Source organism: Elephantulus edwardii, unplaced genomic scaffold (assembly GCF_000299155.1).
Source record: "Elephantulus edwardii isolate Elephantulus edwardi_28Jun2011 unplaced genomic scaffold, EleEdw1.0 scaffold00015, whole genome shotgun sequence".
NCBI classification, from domain to species: domain Eukaryota; kingdom Metazoa; phylum Chordata; class Mammalia; order Macroscelidea; family Macroscelididae; genus Elephantulus; species Elephantulus edwardii.
In genome coordinates, this window is record NW_006399765.1 from 26,798,615 (window position 1) to 26,811,020 (window position 12,406).

At 42.5% G+C, this 12,406-nt stretch overlaps 1 protein-coding gene across 1 annotated transcript in view; it reads right to left on the reverse strand.

The window, feature by feature from the left end:
* The window catches only part of BCAS1 (breast carcinoma amplified sequence 1), a 43,794-nt gene that overhangs the window by 23,822 nt on the left and 7,566 nt on the right, over positions 1-12,406 (reverse strand). The window contains exons 4-5 of the mRNA XM_006881647.1: positions 7,699-7,911; positions 2,452-2,493 (exon numbers count right to left, since the gene is read on the reverse strand). Coding sequence (XP_006881709.1) covers positions 2,452-2,493; positions 7,699-7,911 — 255 coding nt within the window. The remainder of the gene's footprint in view (positions 1-2,451; positions 2,494-7,698; positions 7,912-12,406) is intronic.

Consider the following 12,406-nt stretch of genomic DNA (forward strand, 5'->3'; position numbering starts at 1 on the left):
AAAAAAAAAATGTAAAAACCAGAAGCTTCATTCGTAAGGCTAAACAATTTAAAGCCGTTACTGTGATGTTTCTGTATTTTCCTTAAAAAACACCTTTGTAAATACAGGAAGCTCTGGTGGCCCACTGTTAAGAATCTTTATGGCAATCTTGAAAGTACACGGTTCAAATCTACCAGCAGCTCCATGGGAGAAGGATGGGAACTCTCCTCTGGTGTGCTATTGTCTCTCAAACCTGCTTGGAGGGTCAGCTCTGGGTTGGTTCTGATTTGATGACACACAAGGGCAACAACCACAAAGACAGGGTAATGGGAGGCATAGATCAATGAGGAGGGATTTTATAAAACACAATGATTGTATTAAACACAATGTGAATGAAGGAATGTGGGAAACACAAGGCATGTAAATGAAACAATATATAAGAATCCTATATGCAAACCATACACATGACACCTTTGAACTGTGGTGCTGGAGAAGAGTATTGAATGTACCATGGACTGCCAAGAAAATAGATTCATCGTAGAGAGGATTAAACCAGGCTGCTCCTTGGAGGCAAGGATTCTGGGGCTTCGTCTGACATACTCTGGACATGTTGTAAGGAGAGACAGGTCTTTAGAGAGGGACATCATGCTGGGTAGAGTGGAGGGACAGCACAGGAGGGGAAAACCCTCTATTCTATGAGGTGGATTGATTCAGTGACTGGGGTAATCGGGATGGGTGTGTCAGAGGCAATGAGACTGGCACAAGATAGAGCACGGTTTAGGGCTGTTGTACATAGGGTCGCTATGAGTCGCAAACGACTCAACGGCACATAACAACATATGCAAACCAATATAAAAGAAAAAATACTGCCCTCCCCCCTTCTATTGTCCTTTCCTCTGTCTGCTTGTGTTATCTTTTGGTGTCAATAACTGAACTCTCAGTTGGTGCTTCTACCTCTGTTTTAAATTTCACACTGAAAACAAAATAACTCCCATTTGCCCAACAGAAATCCCCTCTGTACCTGACGGGTTATAGGAGGCACAGCTTTCTTGAGAAGAATGACTAGACATTAATGCCCAGAATGAAGCTTTTCTTCAAAAAATTCAGAACCTCAAAGCTAGTAGATGCCATGGATTTAATCTGTAACTTTTAAATTGAAAAATACTGGGACAGGAGGTCGATAGCGTTCTCCCTTTCAGTTTGCTGAAATAAGTAGAGATATTGAGACTCTAGAAATTAGGGAATTTGTAAGGATGTTCTGGAATTAAGAGAGACCTACGCTTTTCTGAGCTCCTGGGTGTGAGGTCCACTTGATAAAAAAAAAAGAAAAGAAAAAGAAATAACAACAGTAACAATTTTAAATAGCAGGTTTCAAAAAACTTTGTCCTACAAAGAATCACACCTCTGCTTTCATTTCCATTCCACTCTATGGACAACATCCCTGGCACAGTTTTGGAGTTTCAACATCTGTTTAGTTTCTGAGGGATCAAAATGAAAACACAAGTTCTGTCTAGGGCCAAGTCAGCAGAAGTACTCAGAAAAAAGCTAAAGCTTTACTTGACTTTGGCACACCAGGAACAATTGCTTTCTCTCTCAAAAAGCTGTGAATTCACTTATTCTTATTTTAAAAAAATCTTTCCAAAGGCCACACTCTGGGGCAAAAGACTACTATTTTGGGTCTGAAATTCATAAGAAAAAGTCTTTAATCTCTCTGGAAGATTTTTTTTTCTAAAGACACATTTTTTTTCCCCCCCGGTAGGTTTTCAAAAGGAAACACTCCTTTAAGATAGAAGCATTCTTTCTCGACATTTCAAACCATCCTCTGGAAAGGTCAAAGACCCTGAAATCTCCAGCCTGAGATGAGATCAAGAGCCCCGACATCTATTGCAGCCAGATGTCCACACCCCTGAGGCTGTGTCTACCCGGGGGAGCACCCAACGTTAGAGGATCTAGGTAGTTGTGGAAATAACGATGGGAGAGTGATCAGGACAGAGTGAAGGTGATGGCACGGCAAAGTGGTTCATAATTCCGTAGACTCTTTCAGCCCCTCAATGAAAACAAATTAGTCAATGCTCTGATTTTGTATTTCTTTTCCAAGGACCCAGTGGGAGTTAAGGAGCCCAGGTGGCATGATGGTTAAGCACTAGGCTCCTAGTCAAAAGGTTGGTAGTTCAAATCCACCCAGCAGCTCTTCAGAAGGATCAAGTAATCTGTCCCCATAAAGCTTACCATTTAAGAAACCCTAGAAATCAGGTTTCTCCTGCCACGTGGAGTTAGATAATAATGGGAGCTGCCATATTCATCCAGCGGCATTGCCCCGAGGTCCTGAAGCATGAAAGGATGAAAGCGTCTACAGCAGATGGGTAGCACGTGGCTCATGCGTGTCCACAGGTCCCCACAGCCCAGAACAACGCTGGCCACACACACCAAAGATGAGCGTGGAATGACTCTGCCATGAATCACAAAACTTACATTCTCCTCTGAACCTGTGGAAACGGAGTCCTCTTTAATGGACTAAAGGGAAGATAAAAACAAAAGCAGGAGTCAGGATGTTGATAAGGAATAAAAACACCCAAAAGATGTTCCCAAAAAAGGGTTAGTGGAACTAGTGTCATTCAATCCTTCCCCACTGACGTATGTCTGTACTCAGATCCGAAGAGAATGTGAAGAAGACTTATAGAAACATAATGTAAACAGTAAAGCAACGCAAGTTGTAACAAAAGGGGAAATAAATGTTCAAACACAACAGCATCAGTAGTAGGAGTATTACAGAAACCACAACCCACAAAGTCTTGGTTAGGGGGTAAGACATTTATCCACGTATTTTCTAGTCACTAATGAATATGTTACCTAAAAAGGGTCCTTGACTAAGTGCAATGCAAATAGCAATCCAGGTTTGTGAGAGAAAAAGAGTTCCCTTTTGAAAGTGCTCCAAAGAGAGTCAAAGCACTCCAAAGGGTCTGCTTGTGTGAACTTGAACCTCACATGTATTCACAGCACAAATCAGGATTGCACATGGACACAATTATTCCCAGGAACAGTTTAATGCCTAGGTTTCAAGAGTAAACTATAAATTCTGAATGTGACACGTTCCTAGAACTACATTGATTTTTACCCTATGACTATTTATGTACAGAAACACTGTAACGAGGACCTAACAGTCTTGAAAACAATTCACAGTGTTTCTGAGGTCACAACTCTCTTGTCTGTGTAGAGAGATTAATAAGCTGATTTGAGCACATTCATGCAACAACAGATAGGGAGAAGGAGCTTGTGTGTTCAGATTTTAAACCTTTATTCCCTCAAAAGGAGGGAAATAACAATCAATCACGCAATACCCCATAATCATCAGGATAAAACACAAAAGAGGCATTTAGGAAATTTCTGCAGTAGGACAGAGAAATTAATTCCACAGATCACAATGAATAGACGTGTCTAGGAATGTCAACCTTACTCTGATTGTCACACAGTGGCCAGTGCGGGGGCTGTTACATCCATCCACCTTCACTTATGCCCTAATGCCATCCTGCCAAAGTTTGCCACAACAATTCAATAGTGTGCTGAGGGCTGTGGTCTAATACAACCCAAAAAGGCATCTCCTGACGGTAATTCTGGCATCTCCATCCCCACACTGATTCTAACAAAGTTCAATGCCATAACCAACACTCCAGTTGGCCAATTTCTAATTCATCTTTGAATATCGTCTTCTTAAACTGCTTCTTGAGCTCCTTTGGAGTGGAGGGGTGCATGCCACCACTCCGAGATTCTTTCTGGGGGAGGTGTTCTCCTCTCCCAGGAATATGAACAAACAATTTTGCAAATTATTTCAAGGCGTTCGCAGACTCTGTGAACATCATCATCTCTTGGATTCCAGGTTAAGATCTGGTGACAGTCAATTAGACATGTCATTTTGGTGACAATCTGGCCAAAACATTGGTCCAGACACTGTATGAAGTTATGTGAGATTAAATCAGGTGGCTTTACACAAAGTAAATTATTCTTTATATGTGGGTGGGTCTCAGTCGAGGTATTGAGGACCTTAGGAGTAATAAGGGGGTTTTCCATAAGTTGTGGCCCTGACACTACAAATACTTTCCCCCAACTTTGTTTCCCATTTCCTGATAGGTTTTAGGTAACAAAGCAATAGGAGAGGATGGCCTGCCACTTAACTGTGCGTGGTGGGATTCGCAGACTTTCAGATTCTAAAGTTATTGAATCTAAAAGCTTCCCAATTAAGAGGAAGAAGAGAAAGAGAGTATAGGATTAGTCACCAGTGAAAGCAGAGGAATTTACTGGTGTTCCCTTCCTTTTCATAATAATGTTGTTTACAAGGTTAATTACTTTACAGTCGTAAGTCATCGACCTCAAGTACAAGGAAACAAAGATCCCCCTTTTGTGTTCCGTCTGAACACAATCCCCCCACAGGAATGTCCGTTTTGAGTGTGCAGGAGCTAGTTTACAGCGTCTGTCAGGACTGGGACCTCTTAGCACAAAGGATCTCCAAAAACTTAGCACAAAGAAAGCAATTAAAAACCCAGCTGAATGAGTAGACCTCCTCTGTTTTACTTCCAACAGAGCTATTTAAGTCAATTGGGCAGAAGAAGACAAGACACGGTCTATAGATATTTGCTGTTTAGTAGGAGTCTGGTGGCTTAGTGGTAAGGAACTGCACTGTCAATGCAAAGGTCAGCAGTTTGAACCCAGCAGCTGCTCCATGACAGAAAGATGGGCAATCTCCTCCTGTGCAATTTACAGCCTCTGAAAACCTGCTGGAGGGTCAGCTATGGGTCCGTTCTGACTCCACAGTACACATCAACATCAACGACAACAACAACAACAACAACAACAACAACAACTGGTGGCACAACGGGTTATGTTTTGGGCTGCTAAGCAAAATGTTGGTGGTGCAAACCCATCAGTTCCCCCAAAAGAAGAAGCTGGACAATCCGCTCTGTAAAGGCTGATGGTGCAAAAAGCCCCGTGGAGCCATCCGACTTGGTTCTAGAAGGGCTCTACGAGTTTCTGTTCACTTGATGGCCATGAACTTGGTCTGGTTTTTCATTTGGTGTTTAGCTGCTGTTAATGTCATCATCTTTCCAATCTACTAAAAAATACAGCTGGATAATGATGTGAAAAAGCAGTGGGAGTGAAAGGAATGGATTCCTTAGCTCCTAGGGATATGAATGTCAAGTGGTCTTTACCTTTATTCTCAAGGAAGACAGCGTGGTGAAATATCCCAGTCACAAAAGGACAAATATTACATGATGCCACTGTTGTAGAATGGGACTGTCCTTGGGGCTGGGGAGAGACTGAGTAAGATGGGTTCAATAATGTGTACTGCACTGAAACAGAGGAGGGAGAGAACCGTTTAAAAGAGAGATGTAACTGGGTATTTCTGTCATCACAGGAGACTAGAGCGAGGGCTGCATGGTGGAGGGGACCTGGGGGAGGGTTTGTAAAACAATGAAAGAATCTTTTCTTTTACTTTTCCATAAGAAAAGAGAATTGGGGGAGGGGAGAGGAACCAACATATCCCTTCTCTGTCCCAAAGACAAGGACAGGGAAGACCCTGGAGATCAATACCCAATAGCTTCCAAACTGGACAGAAGAACAGGTGATATAGTTGACAAGGTCAATGCCTCCACTGTCCCGAGCACCATGGACAGACATTGCTTGGGGAACAGCTGCCACCCGTCAGCCACTGTTGGAGTTCAAACATGGCCACCGATGTGTACCCAGAACGTTCCTTAGAAACCAGGATGGTGAGACTTTGTCTTGTCTCCTTGGGACATGTTATCAGAGGGGCCTGGATAAAGACGTCATGCTTGGTGGAGGGCAGGTGACAAAGAAGAAGGCCCTCAAAGGGGCTGAGAGAAACCCCTGCAGCTGAAGAGCAGCTGAGATTGTGCGGACGGTGAAGGATCGGGCAGTGTTGGCTCCTGTTGTGCTCAAGGTCACCATGAGACGGAGCAATCTGACGGCATCTAACCACAAGTTATCTCGCCTTGAAGAACAGCCCAAATGCTGCTTAGAAATGAGAGAGATACTTCAGATACCATTGAAGTCAGATGTTAACGTTCATTCATGTTAGAATTAATGCTAGCCAAAGGGATGGATAGTGATATTAAAATGACATAATGTGTATATAAATAGAAAATACTGAACATTGAAATAATTTTTTGGGGGATTAAGTTCTATGTCTTCTACATAAAGATTTGTATGATTAGAAAATGTAAATATTGGAAAAATTATCATTTCTAAAAAAAAAAAAATTGACATGAGAATGACCAAACTCCGTCACACATGTATCAGGGACACTATCTGGAGGGACTGGTCCCTGAAGAAGGACATTGTTCTTGGGAAAACTGGGGGTCAGTGAAAATGAAGCTGCCCCTCCAGTAGATGGATTCGTAGGGTGGTTTTCACAGTGAGAGGAAACACAACAACGATTAAGAGGCGAGCCCAGGACCAAGTGGGACACGGGGTGGACATGATGGACGTCAGCCGAACAGCACTGACATAGCAATGAGAAAGGCATCCCCTTCACCACCATGCACACACACAGCACTCAGAAACTCTTATCCGCATCATACAGTGATGAAAGATGGTTTAGAAGGTGAGCACTGAAGAAAGAGGGTTAGAATAAAAGGACACGAACCAAGGTTTCTACTATATATTTGAGATTGTATTCTAGGCAGAGCCTAGGAGGAAAGTGTCTGTACAACAGGAAAAACAGGAAAGAGACACAAGAATCTACCTGGATTCTAGCAAGAAAAGAAAAACCAGGAAGCGAGCACTTCATTCAGCCAGGATGAACGCTGGATCCATCCTTCCACGTGCTAAGGGATATGGATGTTTGGATGAAATGACCAGACTGGATTCCTCAGCACAATATCAATCTATCTCCCAGCCCACCCCCCACCCCCCACCCCACTTGTCTTTTGGCTAAATATCAAGCAGACAAAAAGCTCAGAGCATATGCACAGCGTGTGGTTTACTCAGCAACGGTGATAACAACAACAACAACAACACAGACAAAAAGCTCAGAGCATATGCACAGCGTGTGGTTTACTCAGCAACGGTGATAAAGCAATAGCTCTCAGAATTACTCAACCCCTCTCCTGGATTTTTCCTGTACAGCAGAAACCTTAATTCTAGAGGAAAAGAACAAATTGGACAGTGGTTTGCATTTTCTATAGCCAAGCACATTATGTAGCTGCCTTGGTGGTGAACTGGCAGGCACCTTCTCAGCTTTCCCAACAGACCAGGAGACCCAGGGGTTCACACTGACTAATTATGTCTGTCTGTCTATCTGTCTGTCTGTCTGGAGGTGGAGGGAGGATAAGATATAAACCTCAGAGGGGGTTCATCTCAACAGGGTGAAAACTCTCAGAGGAAACCAGAGGGAGAAAGCCATAAGTCATAACCCATCTTAGAAAATGAAATCATCCAATATTACAATCCTGTGTCATGAATCACGATCATCTCAAGAAAGAAAAAATTCCCACAAGCTTTTTCTGTCCCACCAAACACATGTTTTTTTAACACAACAAGCATTTTATTCTTCCTGGGAGTGAGATTAGAAGTCTTAACCTCATACAAGTCAGATCTTTTATTTAGAGAAGAAAAAAAAATAATTCTATGCATGGTGATAATTCCACAAATAGTCTCAGCCTGAAGAATAGTGCGCAAATCTCGAGGTGTCTTGAAAAGACTTACCTTTTTCCAAAAGAGTTTGCCCAGAGGCAAGGAGGTGGGTCCTGCTCTGTCCTTGGCCCCTTCCTTGGAAGGCTCAGGGGATGCTGGACATGACACGGAGGCCGAGGAAGTTTGGACTTTAGGACTTTTGCTGGCCCCTGGAGTCTCCTGAGGTAAGAAGTTGACTTTGACTGACTTGGGGTCAGCTGAAGTGGAGGATGACTTTTCAGCATCCTATAAAGTTGAAAATAAATGAAGGGAGAAGAATTCAGATTCAGAATTGTCTAGAGAATTGAGGAGTGAAAGATCCCTCCCTCCCTGTCTTTTTAATTAACATAGGTTGTGGTTATGTGTGAGGTTAATTTTTGTCTCACTGTTTTTCTGTTTCCCAAATATTCTTCTATGAACATGAATCCGTGTTATAATAAGTCTTTCTTTTTGGAGTAAATATTAAAATTTTTAAAGACAATTATATTGATGTAAGTAATTAATTATGAATCAAGTTGATGTTAAGAGACACTTTGTTGTTAGAAGGATACGTTCTTGCTGAGGCCGTGGGTTTCCAAATGATTTTGTCACACCCTCATCAGTAAGAGCACGTCAAACATGCAGCCACAATGCATGCGTGTTTGCTCATGCAGAACCATCTAAGTCAGAGTTAAAATAGGGAAGACACAAAGAGAACTTAAAACAGAAATTTTTCTCTTGCAGAAGTTCAGTGGTCTAGTGGACAGAGTTGAGCTATAAATCCAAAGGCAGTTAGTTCGAACTCATTAGCTGTTCTGAGGAAGAAAGACGGGCAGTCTCCTTCTGGGTGATTTATAGCCTCTGAAAATCCATTAGAGGGTCAGCCAGGAGTCAGTTTCAACTCCATAGCAACAAGGTTTGAGTTGAAGTGAATACAGTGAAACCCCAGCAAACAGATTGAAACCAGTGAGCACTTTGTTTTTCTGAGTTTCTCAAGTTTTCCAACTTTGACAGGGGTGAAGTGAAATAATTTTTAACTGTTTGTTTTAATGGAAAATACTTGAGGTTTTCTTCTCAGGTTTCCACCTTACACAGACTCCAGTTTTCACAGATGCTACTGTATGTCAGCTCGCCTGGGACTCAGGAAAGACGTGGGGGTTGGGAAAGCATGGTGTACCCCTTTTCTTCACTTTCAGATTCAGGCCCTACACCCCACAGTGAATACTTAGATTCTGTTCCTTTTATAGTCATATTGTAGATATGTAAGTTGTTAGTGGTTAAATAAATCACACGTTGTTGTTATGGACCGTTGAGTCGGAACCGACCCACAGCCGGCCCTCTGGCAGGTGTTCAGAGGCAATTAATCACATGGAAGGAGACTTCTCATCCTTCTCCCAAGGAGCTGCTGGTGGCCTCGAACTGTGTGCCTTGGGAACTGTAGTGCAGCTTCTTGCCACGAGGCCACCAGAGTTCCCTTACATCCAATCACAGGTGGAGGATCAAGGAAGTTGGATCATCAAATCAAGATCTTAACACTCTCCACTCGCCAATGAATCCCTGTGTCCTCCCCGGCACTGTTCTACCTTCAAGGAATCCTGAAATGAGGTTTTCTATTTGGGACATTTTATTGTTGTTTAGGTGAAAGTTTACAAAGCAAATTCACTTCTCATACAACAATTTATACAGAGACGTTTTCAGGATTTGGCTTGCAATCCCCTCAATGTGGCAACGTTCTCGCCATTTCCAGCCTGGATTCCCAGCTTTACTGCCATTCGCTACGTTCTGAATTTGGCTGTTGGACAAACACCATCAGTTTGGTCTTGTGTGGTTGGCTGCACTCAGGAGGATGTTCACTGTCCAGGTCTGTCTGTTGTTTGGCTATAAGGTGGTCTCTGGGAGCAAGTTCATCCTAAGCTTAAAGAATGGCTTAGAGCCACACTCTTGGCTTCCAGACCAGTAAGTCGGCTCTTTGCTATGAATCTGAATTTGGGTTTACATTTTTCTCACTCTATGTAGGGCCTTCCATGTGGTCCCAGTTGGAGCTGCTGCTGGCCATCACCTAGTTCTTCTGCTGTCAGGTTTCTGCAGAGCATTTTCAACAAGGTCGATATCACTGCCGAGGCAGGTGAATGCCATTCGTATAGCGTTAACAACTTTTTGGCTTTTAAAAGTTTTGTATATTCATAAAAGAGAGATATAACTGGGTATTTCTGTCATCACAGGAGACTAGAGCGAGGGCTACATGGTGGAGGGGACCTGGGGGAGGGTTTGTAAAACAATGAAAGAATCTTTTCTTTTACTTTTCCATAATTTTTGGACTCATGTACTTATAACTTGTTAGTCAAATTTGTGTCTTCTAGGTTGCAACACCCCCATGATACATCTTCAAGGATATGAACATGTACAGCCAAGCACAATCAATAAGAGTGCATCTAAATTCCAAAATCAATCTCCATAATAGTCTATGTGTTTCTTACTGCCAAAGGGGCCCTTTAGAGTAGTGAGAGAAGACCTTCACCCTGAAACCCACAGCGTCCCTTTTCAGCAGGAAGTAGCTAAGAGAATACGCCATCCCCTTTTCCTTATGAAGCAGGGTGAAGTCTCTCTCAGGGAGGAGTGATAGGGAATGGCAAAGGACACACTGACAAAGAAGATTAATCAGAACTGGCTTTGACAAGCACTGTGGCATTTGGACAAGAACAAACTGGGAGGAGGGTAGAGAGAATAGTGCAACAATGAATGAGTGGAAGCCCAAAATCTCTGTAAATGTTTATGAAAGTTAATAAAATATAATTATAGAAAAAACAAAAAAGTTTTGTATATTCAAAGGGTCTCTAAGATGTCATAGTATTTATTATCTGTGGTTCTTATTCAATGCCATCAAGTTACCTAGGAGTCATAGCAACCCTCTAAACAACAGGTCTGAACCTGAGCCTATCTTGCACGTCCTCACAATCTCCAACATGCTTCAGCCCATTGAGACAGTCACTGTGTCAATATACCTTGCTAAGGGTCTTCCTGTATTTCACCAGTTCTCCACTTTTCTCAGCATGATGTCCCTTTCCAAGGAATGGTCTTTCCTGACAACGTGCCTTAAATGTGTGAGACAAAGTTTCATCATCCTTGCTTCTGAGGAGTACCCTAGCTGACCTTAGCTCCGGGACAGGGTTGGTTGTTCTTTTCATAGTCCATAGGATATTCAGTGTTCTTCTCCAACACCACGGCTCAAAGGCATTGATTGATTCTTCTTCTGTCATTTTTATTCACTGTCCAGCTTTCAGATGCGTAGGAAAGAATTGAAAAGGATATGGTCGAGATCAGACACACCTTAGTCTTTAAACTGACATCCTTGCTCTTTAGCACTTTAGAGAGACCCTTGACTGCAGATTTTTCCCAATATGTTTTGTTGGTGTTTTTGTTTTGTTTTGTTTTTTAATTTCTTGTCATTTGTTAGCCTGGGTGTTGATTGTGGATCTACGTAAAAGAAATCAACTGTTGACTATTTCAATCTTTTCTTCATCTATCACAATGTTACCTAATGGTGCAGTAGAAAAGATTTTCATCACTTTGATGTTTGAGATACGATCCATAGTGAAGGCTGAGGTCTGTGATCTTTTGCAGCAGATGCATCAAGTTCTCCTCAACTTTCACCTATGGTCCCGAAAGGTAATGGCAGTGGTGAACAGAGCAAGTGGGAAAAATAACTTCCAGGCCTTCATCGTGGGGTGATGATGAAGAAATAGTGAGGAAGAGGCCTGCACCAACCAGCATCTAAATAATAGCCATTTCTTTCACACCAGGCAGGTACCTTGAAATCCTTGCCAAATGTTACAGGGTGTATCTCTATTATATCTATAATAATGTAATATTTATTGTTGTAGATACTACCGACTCTATTTCAATTCAGCAACAATACCATATGACAGAGTAAAACTGATCCGTGGGGTTTTTCTAGTCTGTCATCTTTGTAGCTCTGGTGGCTTTGTGGTAAGGACTTCCACTGCCAACCAAAAGGTATGTGGTTCGAATCCGCCAGCTGCTCCTTGGGAATAAGATGGGCAATCTCTCCACATACAATTTTACTGTCTCTGAAAACCCACTAGAGAGTGAGCTATGCGTTGGTTCTGATGAGATGGCACACAATAACAACAAAAACAACAACAAGTCTTTGTGGAAGCAGTTTATCAAGTCTCTCTTCCCTGAGACATTGGGTGAATTCAAACTGCCAACCTTTCTGATAGTATCCATGCACTTAACTGTGGTGCCACAATGTATCTCCATTTCAGACTCTGAGCTCTGTGAAGATTTAAATTGGCCACCTTTACCCACTTACCCGTAGGGCACAGTTCCTGGCACGGAACAGGTAGAAAAGGAACATTTACACAGAAGCCACCAGAGAGAGATGCACATATACGGTCCTCCAAGTCATGTTTCCATATACCCTCTCTTTAGCTGTGGAGTCACAACCAGATGACTGACTTTTTCTTTTATCTTTCCCTGTATCTCCGCCTCGCTTCCCCCAGGGGTTCCTCACATGGCACCCTGCCAGCATCCAATGATTTAAATCTCTGCGTGAGAGACAGAAACTACCAAAATGCTACACTTATTAATCAAAACCATCTCATGAATAGGGTTGAAAGATATAGCATTAAAAATACAGGCGAGCTCTGGTGGCCTAGTGGCAGGAAACTGCACTGCAATCCCAGAGGTGTGCTTTTCAAATCCACCAGATGCTCTGCTGAAGAAGGAGGAACAATCAATC